The 19,686-nt window shown below is 50.7% G+C and overlaps 1 protein-coding gene across 2 annotated transcripts; it reads right to left on the reverse strand.

The window, feature by feature from the left end:
• Window positions 1-7,069: 7,069 nt before the first annotated feature.
• On the reverse strand, window positions 7,070-18,917 carry NDUFV3 (NADH:ubiquinone oxidoreductase subunit V3). 2 transcript variants are annotated; one of them, XM_045852592.1, is made up of 4 exons: window positions 18,751-18,917; window positions 16,560-16,680; window positions 10,085-11,188; window positions 7,070-7,663 (listed from the first exon to the last, which is right to left on the reverse strand). In XM_045852592.1, the coding sequence occupies exons 1-4, from the start codon at window positions 18,796-18,798 to the stop codon at window positions 7,500-7,502; spliced, it is 1,437 nt and encodes a 478-aa protein (XP_045708548.1). In that variant the 5' UTR covers window positions 18,799-18,917; the 3' UTR covers window positions 7,070-7,499. The 2 variants fall into 2 exon arrangements, with proteins under 2 accessions (XP_045708548.1, XP_045708549.1); XM_045852593.1 differs by lacking the exon at window positions 10,085-11,188 and having other exon boundaries at window positions 7,425-7,663; window positions 18,751-18,908.
• Between the last annotated feature and the right edge of the window lie 769 nt (window positions 18,918-19,686).

Here is a 19,686-nt window from a genome sequence, read left to right on the forward strand (position 1 = left end):
ACAGAGCAGAGACAGGCAAGAACCCTGGGGTGTGGCGCATTGAGTCCAGGCGACAACTCGGGGCGGGTCCAAGACCTCACCTCGCTGTCCCTCTGTCCCGGGACTCCAGTACTCCACACCTGCAGAAGGCACGCTGGGGACACCAGCCGTGGCCCGGTGGCCGGTGCTCTCCCAGAGGGGCTCAGTGGCAGATTTTGCCTGAGTTCAAGTACCGAGGTAGCACCCCCAAGTCAAAAGAAACAATATTGCAGATGACTGGATATTTGTAAGTTCTTCTACTTGTGTGAAAACCAGTCATTGAACACTCCACATCTGTGTTCACAGTCTGGCCTTCTGCCACTCGTCAACCGTGTCACTCATTTCTTCCACGTGTACAGGTCAGAGTGAGATGAACTTCATGGCCAAGTGCTGTGGCTTTTAGTGTAAAGATGCACTTGGCCACCTTTGAGGAACGTGTGCAAGTCTGACACCTACTACTGCCCAGAGGTGGCCCCCCCACGTAGCCCAGGAGACAAGATCAGGCCCCTCCCCGGGGCAGGGTGGGGCATAGCCCAGGCTCCCTGTGGCCACGTCTGTCGAATTTGCCAAAGCTGCTGTGTTGATCTCGATCCCCTCCCGCTCCTCAGTCACGCCTCCCTCCTGTCCGGGGCTGGCGCGGCTGCGTGCACGGTGGGGCCGGCCAGGGTGCACTTAGTTCGGGGGTAGTGGATGCATTTTCGGGTTCACGTGGACTTCCCTGTGTGCCCGCACCACTGACAGCTGTCTGGTGTGGGAACGGCTTCCAGCCAAATGCTGACTCCCCACTGAGCTGACCCACCAGGCACACCACCGGGAAAGTGGTCACCAAAGCGTATGAACATGAAAATATGACATGATCATAAAAGTGCCATGACCATGTGACGTAACAATGTGATATATGATCATGACCATGAACCCATGATGTAACCATGAAAACACATGACTTGACTGGGAACATGTGCTACGATCACAAACCTGTGCTAGGACCATGTGATAGGACCATGAACATGTGATATGATCACGAACCTCTGAGGTGACCTGGAGCGTGTGACATGAATGGGAACATGTAACATGACCACACATGCATGCCATGAACATGAAATATGAACGTGTGATGTGGCCACAGGCATGACATGACCATAAGCATGAGCTATGACCATGTCCTGAGATGTCTGGCACCAGAAGCACGTGGAGAAGGGGAAGCAGGTGTGAAATTCAGAAAGCCAGAGCCTGGCTGGTGGGAAATCCCTTCCGTTGTGAACAGCCGTAAGCAGAGGATTTGGTCGCCTCCCTGCCCGGACGACAGAACCCGTCCCCTGCCCAGAGCGTTCTCCCGAAGGCAGCCGGGGCGGTTAAACACAGGCCCCGCTCCTTCTTTCTTGATGGGAGTCGTGTGGAAAAATAAACTTTACACGGTTCCTGTGTTTGGAGCGGGGGCACGGACGGCAAGGACATCTGTGTGTGAAGCCACATTTTTATGTATCTGAACTATCGGAGAACACATTCCGACCAACCGTGAAGAGGGAAAAGCTGAATTACCCCTGCATTCTAGCAAAACAGTGCTGCAAAACCGTCCTGTGAAAAGGCAGTCACGAGGTCTGCAGCCAAAACTCTTTTATTAACTGCCTGGCACAAGGCACGCCGAGCGGCTAATAAAAATATCATATTCTTTTCCTGGATGTTGCCAGGTTTGTGGCATCTACCAGCTTTCAAAATTTGTAAGCTTTTTCCTTCATTCTAAATAATATTCACTTTTATATACCTTACTTTGCATTCGGAATTCTGCAGTATGTTTTCATTAAAAAGAGCTCTCCTAATTCCATGCGCTTCAGGCCCCACAAAACCCAAACCCGTCCCTGGGCGTGGCCTACACTTTCTCTGCCTCTCTTTTTGGCTGTTATTATTCATGAAACTAGGCTTAAGTTATATTTGTTCTTGAATATAAAAACTAATCGAAAGTTCCAATACATTTCACCAAGAAATGCATGCCCAATAAAATTTTACTTTTTAAGATGAGAGGTGGTCATTAAACTGTGACTGCATCACAGATTAACAACATTTGTAAAAAAAAAAAAAAGCCTGTAAGAAAAATTAGATATTTTAAAAGACTGAATATTAAACATGTTTTTAAAAGATTTTATTTATTTATTTTTAGAGAGGGAGGGGAGGGAGAAAGAGAGAGAGAGAAACATCAATGTGCGGTTGCTGGGGGTTGTGGCCTGCAACCCAGGCATGTGCCCTGACTGGGAATCGAACCTGCAACACTTTGGTTCGCAGCCCGCGCTCATTCCACTGAGCTATGCCAGCCAGGGCATATTAAACATATTTTAAAGCTTTGATTTAAAATTTTGTCAAGAACCTATCAGACATAAAAGACCTCATTTCGACACTTTTAAAAATACAAAGCATTAAACTATACATTAAATTATTAAATTTAATTGATAAAAAGAAACTGAAGTAAAAACGAAGGGATTTCTAAACTTCAGATAAATAAATGTGGTTGGTTTTTTTTTTTCAGAAGATACTGGTTCCTCACAAGTGCCACTGAGATGAAGAGGCAGTGCAGGGAGTCCCTGCTCCACCCCCACCCCCACCAGCGCCCTTTCTATTTTCTATTTTAGACAGGCCCGACCGGCTCTGAAAGATGAACCCAGTCCCTCACAGGCCGCGGCCTCACAGCAGGCTGCGGCCTCGCAGCTCCTGCTCCTGCCTCCAGTCCTCGGTTCCTGCGATTTTTACTTGTCAGGGTTTGTGACAGTCCCCTCCGGCCTGGCAACCGTGATCCCGTCCTTGTTTTGTATTAGTTCCATATGCAAATGAGTTCTACGGCCAAACCCAGTCCTCTTAGCACCGCTGGCTGGGCAGTTGTTCCTGAGTTTTCTCATGAATCAGCTCCTAGCGGGCTGGGTTTCAGCGCCCAGCTTTCCTCCCAGGAAGGGCGCGTGGAGGATCCATTCTGTAGGAAAGGCAGCTGGAAGGCAGACCAAAGTGCTGCCACCCGTGGGCAGAGGTCCGAACGAGAGGAACGGAAATAGGAGGTCGATTCGGACACATCACAGGAAAATTTGCTGAAAGTGAAGAATTGTATCGAATCACGGACAGAGCAGATGGAACAAGAGACGGAGGCATGTGGCTGTCACCGGAGCCGCTCGCTCTTGCTGCCTCTGAGCCTGGAGGAAATACAAACGCACCCGCACTCGGGGTGAGAGTTACGGACCAGATTAACACGGTCAAAACCCGATTCCTGCTGCGGGCAAGGGTGGGAGTCGGTCACAAACTGTTGGCACGGCTGTAGGCGGGACTGACCTCTCAGGACAGCCGTGTGGCTACCCTGTCCAGGCCTCCCAGTTTCCCGGCCACCCAGGCGAGGAGCCAGGCTTGAGCGAGACGCAGCGTTGCTCTGCCTGCAGGAATCCGCAAAGCCACCCGTTGCCTCTCTCTGTCTCGAGTGTCGTCCTCTGCGACTTTATTCTCCACGGCACTAGTAGGATTCACAAAGTTCTCGTTATTACGAAAGTTCCCAAGCACCAGAAGCGTGGGAGCAGGAGCGTGGACTTCCACGCCATCTGGTCTCCACACTGACGGGCGTTTAGTCCTTGACGTCCACTGCGGCCAGCCCCTTCCACCGTTTTTGTCCGAGTAGTCCCAACAAACGGCCAGTCTGGTTCTTGTTACGAAACAGGGCAGCTCAGTTCTTTTCCTGCAGATCAGAGCCTGTCACAGACCGAAGGTTTGTGTCCCCCCAGATTTGCACACTGAAGTCCCGATCCCCGGCGCGACGGTGTCGGAAGGCAGCCAGTGCGGACCAGGCAGAGCGCTGTCACCATGGACCGACTGGGCCACCACCTTGACCTTGGATTCCCCGCCTCCGGGGTGGGAGATGATACATTTTTCAGCTCAGCCACCCACTGCGGTATTTTTGACACGGCAGCTGGGGCGGGCTGACACACAGCCCGAGCCTCGGGACCAGCCCCTCACCCATGCAGCCCTGGTGCGTCCCCTCTCAGCCGGAGCCGCCCACCATGCCCGAGGACCTAGTGTCCTGAAAACCAACGGCTTCTCAGCATCCAGGCCTTTCCATATACACGCCCATCCTGAAGGCCCGCCAGGGTCCCTCCACAGTCCCGCCGGGCACCCAGTGAACTCCTGGGTGAGACGCGTCCCGCACGGCCTTCTCCGATGAACACCTGCCTCCACCTCTTCCCTGCAGCTCACTTCCGTTGTCACCCTGCCGTCACCGGACATGGCATGTTACCTCGTGGTGTTTTCACAGGCCTCCCTCCCTTCCTCGGAGCCCAGGGCGTGTCAGCCCAGGCCCGCATGTAGGAGGCATTCACAGCGATGTTTGTTCGAGACCCGTAGGAGTGAAAACTGTTCCGGAAGAAACAGCACTCTAGCCTTTGCTGCAGACCCTTCTATGGGGCCTGGCGAGAAAAGGGAAGAGGAACAGAGGGCCAGGGACAGAAGGAGGCAGAACCAGGGGACAGGGCACCCGGAACACACGACTTACTAGTCTTCTCTCTGGCCAGCTCTTCCATTCATTCGGTGAGCTGCAGGAGCCGTGAACACTGGGGCCCATGAACAGTGGCCCTTGGAGAAACCCTGCTCTCTGCGTCCCCGGTAAGGCTCACAGAGGCCTGTGCCACACCGACTGAGTGCAAGTGACAGAGCCTAAAGTATTTCCCATCTGGCCCCTTACGGGGAAAAGCTCGCCACTCCCTGCTCTCCCGGGACAGACGGATGTTGCAGCGTGTCTGTCTCCTGCAGCGTCTGGTGGGGTGCAGTAGGTCCTGCGCCGCTGGGCAGTTCACTGCACAGACCTCGGATTGCTTCCTCAAGTGCTGATAGGGGACATAAGAGTTGGAAAACTTTAGTTTAAGTGATAGCTAATAAGCTTAGTAATCAATGCACGCAAAAGCTGTTGTTCCAGGAGCTGAAGGCGTGACCCGCCCTGACTCCAGGAGACCACAAGCAGTTCCACCTGTGCGTCCCAGGAGGCCTGCAAGCAACTCCATATGGTAATGGAGCCATTGCACTCCAGGGTGAGGGGACCACCACCCAGGACACTGCTAAAGACCACTGCCCAGTGTGAGAACGCTTTTTAAATCCACTTAACTTTTCCCTGAATTCCAAACCCCTCACCTACACTTTGTTCTCCTTATAAAAAGGGCCATTTTAACATGGAATTTAAGACAATCTATTACGGTGAGAAGCTGCCGTCTTCTCGGATCGCCAGCCATTTGAATAAAGCGCCCATAACGATTCAGTCTCTGTCTCTGCCTATGAGGGTCGGTATGTGATGGGCAGCTTGAATGCTGGTCTTTTCTGGGTTCAGTGTCAGACACGGGGTTAGGTCAGATGACCCAGTGCAGGCTGCCAAGTGCATTCCAGGTTCGGAATGCTGGAGAGACAGGCAGGAGCACGGGGCTATTAAAACACAAGGCGGTGCCTGGGAGCAGACTCAGAACCACCCACCTCCCCAAGTCGCTTGTCGATTTTCAGTTATCAGCCAGCAGTCGGTAGACGTCGGGGCGAGAACCCACTACGGGCGGGGACTGGACTTGTGGTCTCCACGCCGTGTCCTCCGGCCCACGGGGAGTTGACAGGCATAAGAGAACACATGTCTGGAGAGATGCCAGAGTGCGGGTGACAGGAAAGTACAGACACAGACAGAACAGTTGCCTACCTCGTTCGACTCAAACCTGTGAAGCTGGTTAAAAAGAACCCCACGGAAATGAAAGCGAGGGAAACGCTGGCCAATCACCGGGGACCGGTCAGATCCATTCCTGGACGTCCGTCTTAAGGAGACGAGACCAAACACAGAGCGAGTTGTGCTCACACGGCTGTTTCTGGCAGCGCCCCTGGAGAGAACCCGGGAAATGGCACAGACCCCAGCTGCGCTCGGCGGGCACCGTCCTGTCGCCGCCAGGTGGGACGTGGAGGGGTCGCTCGAGACAATGGGTCTAAGGCACAGACCTGCCTGGTGCTGCCCATTGTTGCTTTTGGAGCCTCTTCGGTGGGCGGAGGACAGGGGACCGAAGTCCCAGAGGGGCTGAGAGACAGCCCCACCGGACTGGCTGCGAGGGAAGACTTCACGCAGAGCAAAATACACTCAGTCATTTTTACAGAAAGATGTTCGAGTCTGCGGCACCAACAGTCCAGGGGAACTCGCTCTGTGGCTTCACATCCTATTCTCCCCGCCACCCCTAAACATTACAGGGGGTCTGTGGGCCACGGTGTGACATGCAGGCCACTAAGAAAAACAGGATAGAAGACTACGCACGTTACGTGGTTACATCTAACTATAGACATCCCCACTGTAAATGCTACTAATGGCTGGGTTAGCAGAGCGGATTTTAGGTAATCTTACTATTTCCCATCTTCCCTTTGGTAACGTGGTTTTAGTAGTCTTACAACAAAAAATGTGCTCAGAAAACTTGCTGAGTTGCTAAGCCTCTTGGGTGGTAAGACCATCGGAGGCAGACAATCGCAGCGCTGGTTTTCAAGACTGTTTTCAATTTTGGTTTTCTTATTTGGACTAATTTTAAGAAAGGCAGGCTTATGGGAATGTGAATCCTAAGTTTCAAATCCACGGCTCGCTGTGAGCTGATTGGAGGCCGAGGACCCGAGTTCACGCAGAGGGAAGCGAAGCCCATGAACGAGGAGGGAGGCGTGAGAACAAAGCGCGGCGTGACACTGTCCTGCCCGCGCCAGGAACCCCCGGCGTCAGGCCCTGCAGTGCTGCGAGGGGCCCACGCTGTCTTGCAGCGCAGCTCCCAGGCTGCGGCACTTGTACCTCCATGTGTCACCTCCCCCGAGCAGTCTGCTGACTGCACGCCCGCAGGCTGCCCGGTGCACACCGTGTGCCACCCCCAGGCACGTCACGTTCTAAGTAAAGGAAGGTGATCCCGCCACCGAAGCGGATCCAGCGGGGCCGGCCGCGGCCACCTGGGCGCCACAGAGCTCCCACCTCTCCCCAGCCCCACCGCTGAAAGCGTCCCCGAGTTCACATCGGAAACCGAATTCAAGTGAACATGAGGACAGTTCCTTCTCCGATACTAAAATGCTGTAATTTTATTTCTTTGCAACGCAGTAATTAAAACGAGCAAACTCCCACTGCTAGTTGATTAAGAGCTGGGTGTGAAAGCAGAGGCTGCCGTCCCACTTGTCAGCGCCCAGCTGGTGGCCCGGATGGGCACTGACTGGCCAGGGGCTCCACGCAGAGCTACGCTGCCGGGAAGCACCCACGTGTCCTAACCCTGTGGACGTGTCCGTGGGCCTCAGGGGAGAATTCCCTGCACGCAGACGTTCCTGAACACGCGCTGAGCGAGCGAGCGAGCGGCGCCGGGTCCCCAACCCGCCCTCCCCTGCGAGGGTGTACGAGGGGAGCAGTGACACGCCAGGCCTGGGGACTCGAGCGCACTTTATTTCTCGGCCCGGGACGCAGCAGACGACGTGAGCGCGATCGTCAAACCGAGCTCTCAGTGGCGAGGCGACTCCCGTCCGGAGGAGGGCTGGGGCATCCTGAATCTCGAGAGGTCCAGGTTCAGGTCCAGGAAGGTGAACGGGGTGTAGTCGTGGTGCTGCAGGTTCTTGTAGGTGGTGTTGTCGAACGGCTCGGCGGCAGGGGCGGCCTGCACGGGCTCTGCGGGCGGAACACAGGCAGTGAGCACGTTGGACGGGGAAAGAACTGCTTTGCAGCCCTGCTATCAGGTGTCTGGTTAGAAAAGCTCATGAAAGCAACAGCGTCTTCAAAACCAAGGCCGAGAGTTTAGCTGCGAATCTGTTCTAAAACACACAGCCTCAACAAGAAACGGAATAGTTACGGTAATGTGCCTTAACTTACTACTTCATGTGCTTCTGCACCCTGGGCTTCTCCGAACTTTGCAAATGCCTAGAACGATTATAGTGGGACTTTGGGGTCACATAAAGATTCAGGGGGAAAAAGTGAGATCTACTAGAAATCTGTCTGTAACAGAAGCAAACATTTATAGAAGAACATTTTCAAGAGCAGCATAAGTCTCTGAACACAGGAAAATTAGATAAACTCCACCTGTTTTAGTAACAACACAGTCAAGAGGGAGTGGAAAGGGGACACGTAGGTTTCGTTTAACTTTTGGAAAAAGTTGTTGGTATACTTCAGATTCATAGAATAAAAAAAATACTAATTTAGCTTTATTTCCTTAAATGGAAAAAAAGAGTTAAAACCCACACACCCAGACATTTGGTGATCTTGAAACTGAAAGTGTGCAGCTAGAGGAGACATCGCTGTCCAGCGGTGTGCAGCGTGAGACAAAACCGCGGCAGGGTGAAGCTCTCGCGAGACGCTGGCTAAACTCTGGGTCACGTTCTTACCGACCCCGAACTTCCATCACCGGGGCGTGCGCTCTGCTTCTACTCAGGCTGCACAAAATGTAACTTAAATTCACTCTCCCACTATTTGAATTCATACCAAAAGCTTTTTTTTTTTTTAGTTATACTAAACAAAAAAGATGTCTAAAGAGCAGGCATCTTTCCCATCTCCGTGAGTAGAGCATCTTTGGTGTGGCACAGGGGCATCTTCCAAACGAAGGTGAATGTGGGCATTGAAAACCTGGCAAAACCCGACACCCCTGGAAGGCAGAGTCCGGGGGGCTCAGGGACGCGGTGGCCCACCGCACAGACGCAACCCCTGCGCTCCTGGGCGGCACGGCTCACCCCCACAGGGCAAAGAGAATACTGGGAGATTCCCGCGTGCATGAAAAATCAGAAGCAAAGTTTTTTCAAAAAGTTTGCACTCTGAACACCCAGATTCTGTTTCCTCCTGAAGGTTTTGGTGCTCCTCCCCAGGTTACAGCAGCGTGACTGAAATGGGGGCGCCGGGCCGTGCGGTTCCGGAGGTCGGGAGCGGCTGGTGAGCTCCGGCACTTTGCACATTAATGACAAGCAGAGAAAAAGGAGGGAAGAAAACACGTAAACTCTGTCAGCAGAAGGCAACTGATAACAATGATGACCAGGTCACGTCAATTAGGCAAAAGGAAGATTTTAAAAAGAATCAAGAGCAAACAGGAAGGAGCGGGGTGTGTTAGTCACAGTAGTGCGTGTTGAAGAAGTCTGGAAGAGACACAGATCCTAAAACCAGAGACCTCCTAGACCGTCTGGCTATGACCTACCTAAAAAGCACACTCTTGTTTTATAAAGTTCAACGCACAAGAAAATGGTAACATAAGTAGGAATAAACAGTTTCCCTTTCAAAATCGGTGCTAGCAAAAAAGCCCTTTATGAAAATTCGTTGCAGAAAACTAAAGCAGCCCGCTGGGCTGTTCGGGTAAAGCAGAAGGAGGCATCCAGTGAAAAGATCTACACGGTCCACGGCTGCCCTCGAGTCACTCACTGTGCGAACTCCTGACCTGCAGGTTTCCCCTCAGGCATGAGGGTGCGCGAGGCACCACCTGGTGGCTCGCCTGTACAGCACCAGACCGAATTTAACTACCGCCCTTCACACTAAACTCCCCTCTCCTTTCAGTGAGCTGCTCTGCAAGTTCGTGAAGCGGACACTGTCTACCCCCAACCGTTAAGGGTGATGCGTTACATGCCAGTTTTCAAAACTATACTGGTTCGGGGGCAGCCCAGAGTGCCAAGGGCCTACTCTTTCACTGTAAGATAAATTTAAAATGTTTCAGCCCTGGCTGGCGTAGCTCAGTGGATTGAGCACGGGCTGCAAACCAAAGCGTCGCAGGTTCGATTCCCAGTCAGGGCACATGCCTGGGTTGCAGGTCATAACCCCCAGCAACCGCACATTGATGTTCCTCTCTCTCTCTCTCTCTCCCCCTCCCTTCCCTCTCTAAAAAACAAAATAAATAAAAATCTTTAAAAAATATAAAAATGAAATGTTTCAGGGACTTCTGCCTGTAAGGCATGTATCTCTCATAATTCAGAGAGACCCCGCTGCTGATCTGAGACAGTGGAACAGGCCACGTTCCCACTGTGGAGTCCAATTAGTGGTGGCCCTTCTTTCTACCCCACAGCTCTTCAGTCTCACCACCCCCGGGGCACAAGGAGAGCTCGCAGCGGTCAAGGAATATACCCCGTGTGTTGTCCTGGCCTCCCGCCTGGGTTGCTGCGTCTTCAGCAACTTCGCCCTTTGCCTCAAGCTTTAGTTCTGCCGTCTTCTCGTCAGACATGGCTGTGTTCTGGACAGGAACTAGCTTTGAATTTGTTATTGGTCCCCGGTCTTCCAGAATCTCTTCGTCTGCCTTTGAGATTCCTTCTATGATCTGCCTCCCCAAGTTTTCTTTTTTGAATGGGGAAAAAGGCACTGCCCCGGTGGGCTCTGGTCCCCACTCTGCCAACTGTCTCCCTCGGGTCTCGGGGGGAGCTGCCCGCAGCTGCCTTCCGACGGCGGGGCCTGCCATTGGTCTCGTGGGCGCTGGGCCCGCGCTCGGCTGTGCAGACGCCCCTGATTTGGTAGGGTCGGACGAGACATCTGTCCCTTCAGATGGCCTCTGGCTTTCTTTATCTCTTGTATCTGAGCTGAATATGTTCTGCGTTTTTTTCGCCTTCATAAACTCTTTATGTACTTGTGACCTGGATATTGTGGGTTTTGGCTCGTCTTTTCCGACCTTCGGAGGCTTCACGGAGGCCCCTTTCTTCCTTGCCTGCCGGGGCCCCTCCGGAGAGCTGAGGTCCCCACGTGGCTGTGCCGCCCGGGCCGTCTCCCTTGCTGACGCCGACACCTCGGGGGCCCTGTTTTCAAAGGAGAGGGAGGCCCCCGGTCTGGGCACCCCTCCTCCGCCTTTGCCCATCCCTTGCAAACCCGCCGCTGGGCCGTCGCCCTCCTCGTCAGACCCTGAGTCGGAGGAGCTGGACGAGGACGAGGACGAGGACGAAGACGAAGATGACGACGAACCGCCCGCCACTCCCCCGCTCCTCCGAGGGGCCGCTGCGCGGGGGCCCTGGCTTCTGAGCGCGGACGGGCCTTTCTGGGGAGGCGCTACCCAGGTCTTTGTCGACAGAACCTCTTGAGCCCCTTTGGCTGTGAGCAGCACGTCGTCACCGGGGCGAGGGCCCGCTACCGTCCCGCCTCGAGTCCCAGCTGACGAGGAAGACCTGGGTGAAGTTAGGTTTCTAGACAATTCGGCTGCTGCTGGGGTTGTTAGTAGCTTGCCCCTCTCCTTTGGGTCCACTACATCTAGGAAATGGCATAAAGAGGAATATTATTTTTGATATTTAGTCAAACAGTCTAAGTGAATCAAAGTCACAGACATCTTATCATATGCCATTCTGTCATTCACAACACCTTCAAAGTAACCACCCCAAGGAGTGCGCCAGGGACCCACCCTGAGGGGGGCCGAGCCCCCCAAGAGAACAGGAAGAAAGGCAGATGCTTTTCTTTGTCACTGGCAGTTTTTAACATGGGGATTTTTAACAACAGAAATAACAAACTTGTCTACACTTTTCAAAAGAGAGCTTCTTTGATAATTACTGTGAAACAATTTCACCCAAATTTAAGATAAACTATAATGTGAGATAACTACTGAAGTTTTACAAATGTAAAATTTCTCAAAACCGTAAAAACTGGTGCTTCTTGAATATTAGAAAAGTGTTCCATATTGTATGAACTTGAACTCTCTGAACAAAACGGTGAAACAAAAGGAGACAGAGGCCTGGTTCGGGCCTGGGGCGCACGCATCCACGTGCTTGGCGGGGAGGGCGTTGTGGGGGCGGGGGGTGGGGGGGATAATGTGGTTCAAATGAAGTTGCCCTAAGAGGAAGAAAAGTCCTTCACGATCACAAGCCATCCGGGGATTTCTTCAACTGAGCAAAGCAGAAGTACTGTAAGGCCACAAAAGTCCACCATCATTTAGTATCATATATACCACTGGAAGCAACAGGGTTTACACTGCAAAAAAATCAAGTAAGTGCAAATGGAAGTCTTCCATTTTGTCAAGTCAATTATTTAAAAACAATGCAATCACACAGCACACTGACTAGAGCTGATGTCCATTTCCTCAGGTGGCGAATCTTTTCTAACTGCACAGATTAGGACAAAAGTGTAGAACATGTTTTTATAAATTAAAACGCCTTTTCAAATCTAAAGTAAAATTTAAAAAAATATATTACAAACGAACAAACTCTAAATCCAGTCTTTATTTTCCAGCCTATTTTATACTAAAGAGACATCAATCCAACTTCTCTAAAGTGGAAAAAACGTGTTCCTAGCTTTCCTAGAGTACCAGCACCCAACCAGGCTTGTAACAGTGTGCTGGGCTCGGGGACCTACATGTGACAGAACAACAGAAGACGATGAAGGAAAACTGAGGACCAACCAGAACCCGGACACAGGCGGAGAGGCCCACGGGCAGTGCACGGAGACACGTGCGTGAACGGCCGGCGCACGAGTGACTGTTCACAGCTGCCCCCTCCGCCTCCGCGCCTGCTGCACGGCGCGTCGGATTCCGCAGCTACTTGCGAGCCCGGAATCCGCATGCTGACCGCCCAGAGCAGGTGCGGACGCAGGCAACTCTCAGGACTCGCACGGAGCTCCAGGAGCACCTTAGACATAAAAACGAGGCAAAGAAGTGCGTGAGCACTTGAACTCTCCCTTTCTCCCCGTCTCCCTAACCCATACCTGACAGGGCTCAGAAACTGCCAACTGCAGCGTAGAAGGCATGCCAGCCTCCGAACCCCACAGCCTGCTCACCTGCATCGCTAATCCGCCTCTACGCTGAGTCTAAAATTCCCAAGTATGCACAATTAACTTACATTAATTCAACTCAAAGAAAAAAAAACCCACAGTGAATAATCCAATTAAAAAAAATGGGCCGAGGACCTGAATAGACACCTCTCCAAAAAGGACATATGCACAGACAACACACACACACACACACACACACACACACACACGAAAAGGTGCTCCATGCCACTAACTGCCAGGGAAACGCAAATCAAAACCACAATGAGGTAGCACCTCACACCTGTGAGAACTGCCGTCGCCAAGAGAACAGATAACAAACAAGTGCTGGTGCGGATGTGGAGGGAGGGAAGCCCTCCGGCACCAGGAGACAAATACTGGACGACTTCATTTACATGTGGAATCAAAACACCTGAACAAATTAACAAGCAAAACGAAACAGAAACAAACTCACAGAGAACACACTGATGGGTGCCGGATGGGAGGCGGATGGAAGGCTGGGTGGAAGGCTGGGTGGAAAAGAGGAAGGGAATTTTTAAAAAAGGTAACTTCAAATAAAGCTCCTCTGAGACAGGCTGCTTTGAGTAGAGAAATTATGCCTGAATCTTCCAAAATTTGTTGTGAAGTTTTTAAAATGGTAAATAAGTTATTAAAACTACATTATGGGTTGAGGCAGCACCTACTGAAATGGGAAGAAAATTTCAAATGGGATTAACAATGATATATTTTGTTTGAAAAAGAAACTCCTGTCATACAGAAAAGAATGCTTTAAAGCAGGGGTGTCCAACCTTTTGGCGTCTCCGGGCCACACATTAAATACGCAAACACTGATGAAAACGGATGAGAAAGAAAGAAAAAAAAAGGTCTGCGCATAATTTTCGTGATATCTGCCACCACGGAGAAACAAAAAAGTCCTCACATAATAACCCTACTTATGCAGCGGCCCTTTCGATAATCTTTTAAAAGCATCGAGCAGGTCCTAAGTTTGTGATCACTAATATAGAAAATATGTATATCTAAGTAGTAAAACTTAGTATAAAACTTAGTAATAAAACTAAGTGCCGTGTTAAGTAAATGAACGATTTTGTGCTGGACTGAATCCACAGCCACCCAGGGCCGAGTGCAGCCGGCCTGTGGGCTGGACACCCCTGCTTTAAAGGTTCCTCCATTCATGCTGCGTTGTTGGGAGAATTCCACGGAACGGCTGGGGAACTAAACTCCAGCACTCTGCTTTTCCGCTGACCGGCTGCCGCCCAGCCCAGCCCCCTCTCTGCGGTTCCGAGGGAAGCCGGCCGCTGTGGTCTGGGGCTGCCACCAAACCGCTGCGCCGCAGTGCCAGGGCCCGCAGCCAGTCTGCACTCAGCGGTGCAGAACGGCGTCCCTGGAAGACAGCGCTGTCACGTGGAGGGACAACGGCTCCAACTTCGAACACAAGCATGAATTCACCTGTGTGTTCTCATGAGATCCCTGACGTTTGCCTACAGGCAGGATGCTGATGCACCTGGCAATGCTTCACTTCGGTAGTGACTGTCCTGGAAAGACAAATGCAACAAAACCCACCCACTGCTGGCGGGGTTTAGCCTGGCCACGTGCTTGCTCCCTCTGTGTGAAAAGCGCTCCTGTGTCTCGCGCTTTTCCATCACTGGAGCTCTGGCATGTCTGCACACAGCGGTTCAGAAGTGTAAGTTACTTCTTCCTCACCTAGGGATTACTGTTTCTTAAGTTCTGAGACAGGAATGTAATGTGTGTTAACGATAATGTAGCTCTGAAAACTGCCCCTGCACACACCACCCCTCTTACCACTTCCCACCGGACCCACCCCGGCCCGGGGCGGCCGGTGAGATCGCTGGCCCCACTCCGGCACCAAGGGCCGAGGCTCGGGGGCCTGCAGGGTTTGCTGAGTCCAGAGGCAGAAGCCGCGAACCCAAGACCAACCCCCCAGTTCCGTGTTTCCCATCCCCTAGCTGCATCCCAAACTCTCACAGGACGAAGCACCCCATTTCCACTCCACATACCGAAGAAAGTTGCTAAAAAGCGGCAAATTTGGCTCTGCGATGGTAACTTAAATTCCATTAATCCAAGCTCATAAACCTACGAGGCAGGACTGCAGATAAAAGATAAAGCTTCACCAAAGCCTGCCCTGGCTGGGGTGGCTCAGCGGACTGAGCATTGGCCTGCGAACCAAAAGGTCGCCATTTCGATTCCCTGTCAGGGCTCATGCCTGGGTTGCGGGCCAGGTCCCCAGCTGGGGGCAATGAGAGAGGCAACCAATCAATGTATCTCTCACACACTGATGTCTCTCTCCCTCTCTCTTTCTCCCTTCCTTCTCCTCTAAAAATAAAAAATAAATAAAACCTTTAAAAAAAAAAAAAAAACCTTCGCCAAGGCCAAGGATAACATTAGTAATGAAACCCAACTACTCATTCACCAGTAAAGAATGTCAGACACGTGCCAGGCACAACACAGAACTCAACTGACATTCTTATAAAGGTGTTTTAGGTGTGATAATGGTATTGCGGCTATGCCCACAAAATAAAAACAAACAAACAAACAAAGTCCTTACTTTAAGATCCTTATATTAAAGCTTACGGATTAAAGAAAGAGAGCACCGATTTAAAAATGAAGCAGGTACAGTGGACAGGGGCCGAAGACATCACCAGGAATGTGTGCCTCTTGGGTCAAGGTCAATGGCGTGTGAATGGCAGCTGGCAGGCAGCATTCTCAACAGAATGCCAGTATCTTATAACCCGCTCACGCTTTTGCGTGCAGACCAAGGAGGGACAAAACAACCAATCCAAACGCTTTCAAACTGAGAAAAGGGCATCATCACGAAAAGAAGACAAACTCAGAGTATCGTTCTAAACCCCATATGAAGATTAAAGATTTTGCCAAGAGATTGCAAATATTATGTATATTTTTTTAAGACTCAACTAAGGTTTCATCAGTTAAGACTAAATGCAACGGACCTGGATTACAGTCAACTGATAACGAGTGGGAATAGAACATAAAATTCTCACACAAGAAGTATTTAAAACATACTGTTGAAAATAAAATAAAATAAAATAAAATAAAACAACGCAAAACAAAACAAAACGGCCCCAGCTGAGCAGCCCAGTTGACTGGAGTGCTGCTGCCCCATGCACTCCATGGGTTTGTGGGTTTGATCCCCGTTTGGGGCAATCGATCGATGTTTCTCTCTCCCTGACCCCCACTTTCCTCTCTCTCTAAAATCAATAAATATATCCTCAGGTCAGGGTTAAGATGAAATTAAATTAAAACTGAAGAATAAAACCAAACCAAACATAGCATTGCATTTCCTCTTGCCCTTCAATGAGGACAGGCTACGCTGGTATTCGGAGGACAAGTAAAGTGAAACTGGTGCTAAAAGACAAAATGACCGTGCAAAGAGCTGCAAACAGAGCAGACCCCGAGCATGCTCCATCAAAGCGAGTCACAATGGAAAACGGGGCCGGCTCTTAACTCTCTTCACAGCCACAGAGTAACGCCTGCAATCCTGGACTGGGGCTGAGCAAAGCCACAGATGAGTCTCAAAACACTGCGGAAAAAAGTCACAATCAGGGAGAGAAAAGTGGGATTCCTGGGAGGGAGGACGTATTAGGGCCACCCAAACAGCCAGAGCCTTCATACTCTGCATCCCACTCAGGGCTGAATGGTGAGTAGAAGACTGTTACATTACTGATACTTTTGGTCTAATATCTGTTACAAACCTCATGTCTGATGATAATCTGGATGCTGCTGGAAACAAAGAAGCATGAATTGTGTAGCTAGTAAAAACTCCTTTCAGTTCATGGGGAGCTCACTGATTTATCTGCGTTCTTTTCACCTATGACTACCATGGAAATCTTACTTTTTGGTGTGCTTTGCTTCTTGGAATTCAGTGGCAGTCCTTTGTCACTCTTTCCGGATTCTGCGGAGAGAGAAGCTGCAGGACCAAGTCCTGGAAACACTTGTCCTTTGAGGAGCATAGTCTGACAAGGGAATGAGCAAATAAGGATATTTTAGGAATGTAAAGAAAAAGCAAAATTGAAACAGACTCATAGACACAGACAGCGCACTGGTAGTTGCTAGAGGAGAGGGGGTTTGGGGGGTGGTGTGAAGAGGTGAAAGAGCTGAGAAGTACAAACTGGCAGTTACAAAACAGTCACCAGGATGTAACGCACAGCACCGGGAACATGGTCAATAGTATTGCAACAATTATGTATGGTGCCAGGTGGGTACTGGGAATATCAGGGGGAACATATTGTAAAGTATGATTGTCAAACTGCTATACCATATACCTGAAACCAATATAATATTGAAAGTAAACTTTAATTGGCCCTGGCTGGTGTAGCTCAGTGGATTGAGCACAGACCTGTGAACCAAAGCATTGCCAGTTTGATTCCCAGTCAGGACACATGCCTGGGTTGCAGGCCAGGTCCCCAGTATGGGGTGTGCTGGAGGCAACCACACACTGATGTTTCACTCCCTCTCTTCCCCATCTCTCTAAAATAAATAAATAAAATCTTAAAAAAAAAAAGTAAAGTAAACTTTAATTGAAAAATAGAAAATAGCCCTGGCTGGTGTGGCTCAGTGGATTGAGTGCTGGCCTGCAAACTGAAAGGTCACTAGTTCGGTTCCCAGTCAGGGCACATGCCTGGGTTGTTGGCCAGGTCCCCAGTTATGGGGTGGGCGAGAGGCAACTGACGGATGCATCTCTCACACACTGATGTTTCTCTTCCCTCTCTTTCTCCCTTCCTTCCCCTCTCTCTAAAAATAAATAAATAAAATCTTTGAAAAAAGAAAAGTAAAACATAATTTTCAAAAGGATACTTTAGTGAAACACCATTTACAACCGCTATTAGTACATATGACGATTATGTATTATTACTACATATGAATGTTTTCCTTTAAATTCATATGGCATATTTATAAAGATAATTATAACTTTCATAATATGTGTATATTACAGAAATTATGGAAAATACAAAAAAGCTACAAAGGCTAGTACTACAGATGAATACTTTCCTTTGCATTCATACATTTCTAATGATTACAATTTTCATAATATATGTATATTGTAGAAATTATGGAAAAATACAAAAAAGCTGCAAAAAGAAAAACAAAACCTGAGTTCAAGAACATGCACTATTAACACTTGGGTACTTCTCCAACCAGACTTTCTTCTGTGCATACTTTTTTGTAGTCTCCAATTAACTATTAACCTACAAAATACTATGATTCTTTTTGTAAAATGTTGTTCTATACTTAGAAAGTAAACTAGAATACTGCTTAAAATAGTATTTTAAAAATGATAAAAATTGCTTCAAATTTGTTTTCAGTAATATCAAAGCGGCAAGCATTTTATAACCTGTTCATTTATTCGGCATCCATTTACTAAGACCTGCTGTGTGCTGGGCACTGTTGTAGACGCTCCACATAAGAACAGAGGCGCCTTCAGTGCATACATGAAGGAGTAACAATTTTTTGTTCATGACTGCACTCAGCATGGGTATACGCAGAAAAACTCGTTTGCAACTAGTTTTCAAGGAGTAAAGAGACTCTCTGGCAATAGATTTCCCATCTGTGCTTTAATTTATTTACCAATGATTAGTTACTGCTATGTAATAAGAACCTTTTGAAACTTTAGATGTCGTGAAGTGGCCTTAGCTTTCATATATGAAGAAAGCAAGCCCTTCTTCCTTCCTTTTCACAGACCAGGTAATGTAAGCTGGCTTCTTGGCAGCTGCGAAACCAGCTGCCGGGTCAACCAGGTGCCCAGAAGTTCCCTCACTTCTTCTCCTGCTTCAGTAAGGAAAGACGCAGTCCTGAACCGTTTGGACAGAGCAAGGCGGTGCACGCCGCACATCGGGGGCTCCCCAGGGGACTCGGGTTGGGCGGGAGCCGGCCCCTGCCCCCGGCTGCCTGCACCGGCCTTGCACCCTCTCCTCCGCTGCAGAGCCGGGTCATGGCTTCCCCGGGACGGCCAGATATGGCCTCAGGACCGCGCCCTCGCCGCGACCCTACGCGGGCTCGCAGCCACAGGCCCAGCTCCCCTATACCTTCAGCGCCCTGGCTCGTCCTTGCCGGAACAGAAGGAAGGCAGCCATCGCGGTGACTCGGAGGCGGGCCGGGCGAGGGGCGGGCCTGGAGAGGCTCGCAACCGGACTGGTGCCACTGCAGAGCGCGCACGGCCGCCTGAAAGCCCGCCTCCTGCACCTCGGGCAGCAATCGCAGGCGGAGACTGGCCGGGTCCCAGCCGCTGCGCGCGCACCACCGCCTGAGTGCCCGCCCCCTGGGCGGAGGACACCAATCATCAGAGGGATCAGGAGCGGAAGAGGGCGGGGGCGTGGTCCTGCGCGCGCACCCCAGGGACGCTTGGCTCTTTGCTTTACCCCCGAGGCCGTGCTGCGGAGGAGTTTGCAATCGCAGGCTAGCGTTTCTCGCGGCCCGGGGCTGCACAGTGGGACGTCTCCTATGCGTGTGCGGAGAGTGGACCCGAGGTCTTCGGTGTCCTCTCCTGAGGTGCACAGACTTCAGGCCCCTTCCGGAGCTTTTCGGCTCTGGTTAACAGTCCTCTAATGTTTGGTGGGCTTGAAGCACTTCTGCACGTTAAGTCCCGCCCACACCCTGTGCCCAACCTCCCCACCTCCCCGCGTCCACTCGGCCGTGTCAGGTCGGACCCCATCCTCTCATCGGTGTGGTCTTCTGCGGCCACCCCTGTGCACTGCCCCTCGTACAGGGTGACCTCAGACGGGATCGTGGATGCGCGTTTGGCCTGTAACAACAATAATACCGGAGCCAGGAAGATCAGAAATCCAAGTTTATAGCTATCGGTGCAGATTTACCCCCACATTTGGCAAAACCGTGGAATACATGTAGTTAGTAATCGGCTTCCTTCTCCCTTATTCATCATGTCTCCCTGCTCCCAGCCCTGCCACGCCCGGTGCCCTTAAGTATCACATCGTAGTGGACCTTGTCCGCAATTCTAACTTCAC

The sequence above is a fragment of the Phyllostomus hastatus genome, unplaced genomic scaffold (assembly GCF_019186645.2).
Source record: "Phyllostomus hastatus isolate PE091 unplaced genomic scaffold, TTU_PhHast_1.1 phas_contig_948, whole genome shotgun sequence".
Lineage (NCBI taxonomy): Eukaryota > Metazoa > Chordata > Mammalia > Chiroptera > Phyllostomidae > Phyllostomus > Phyllostomus hastatus.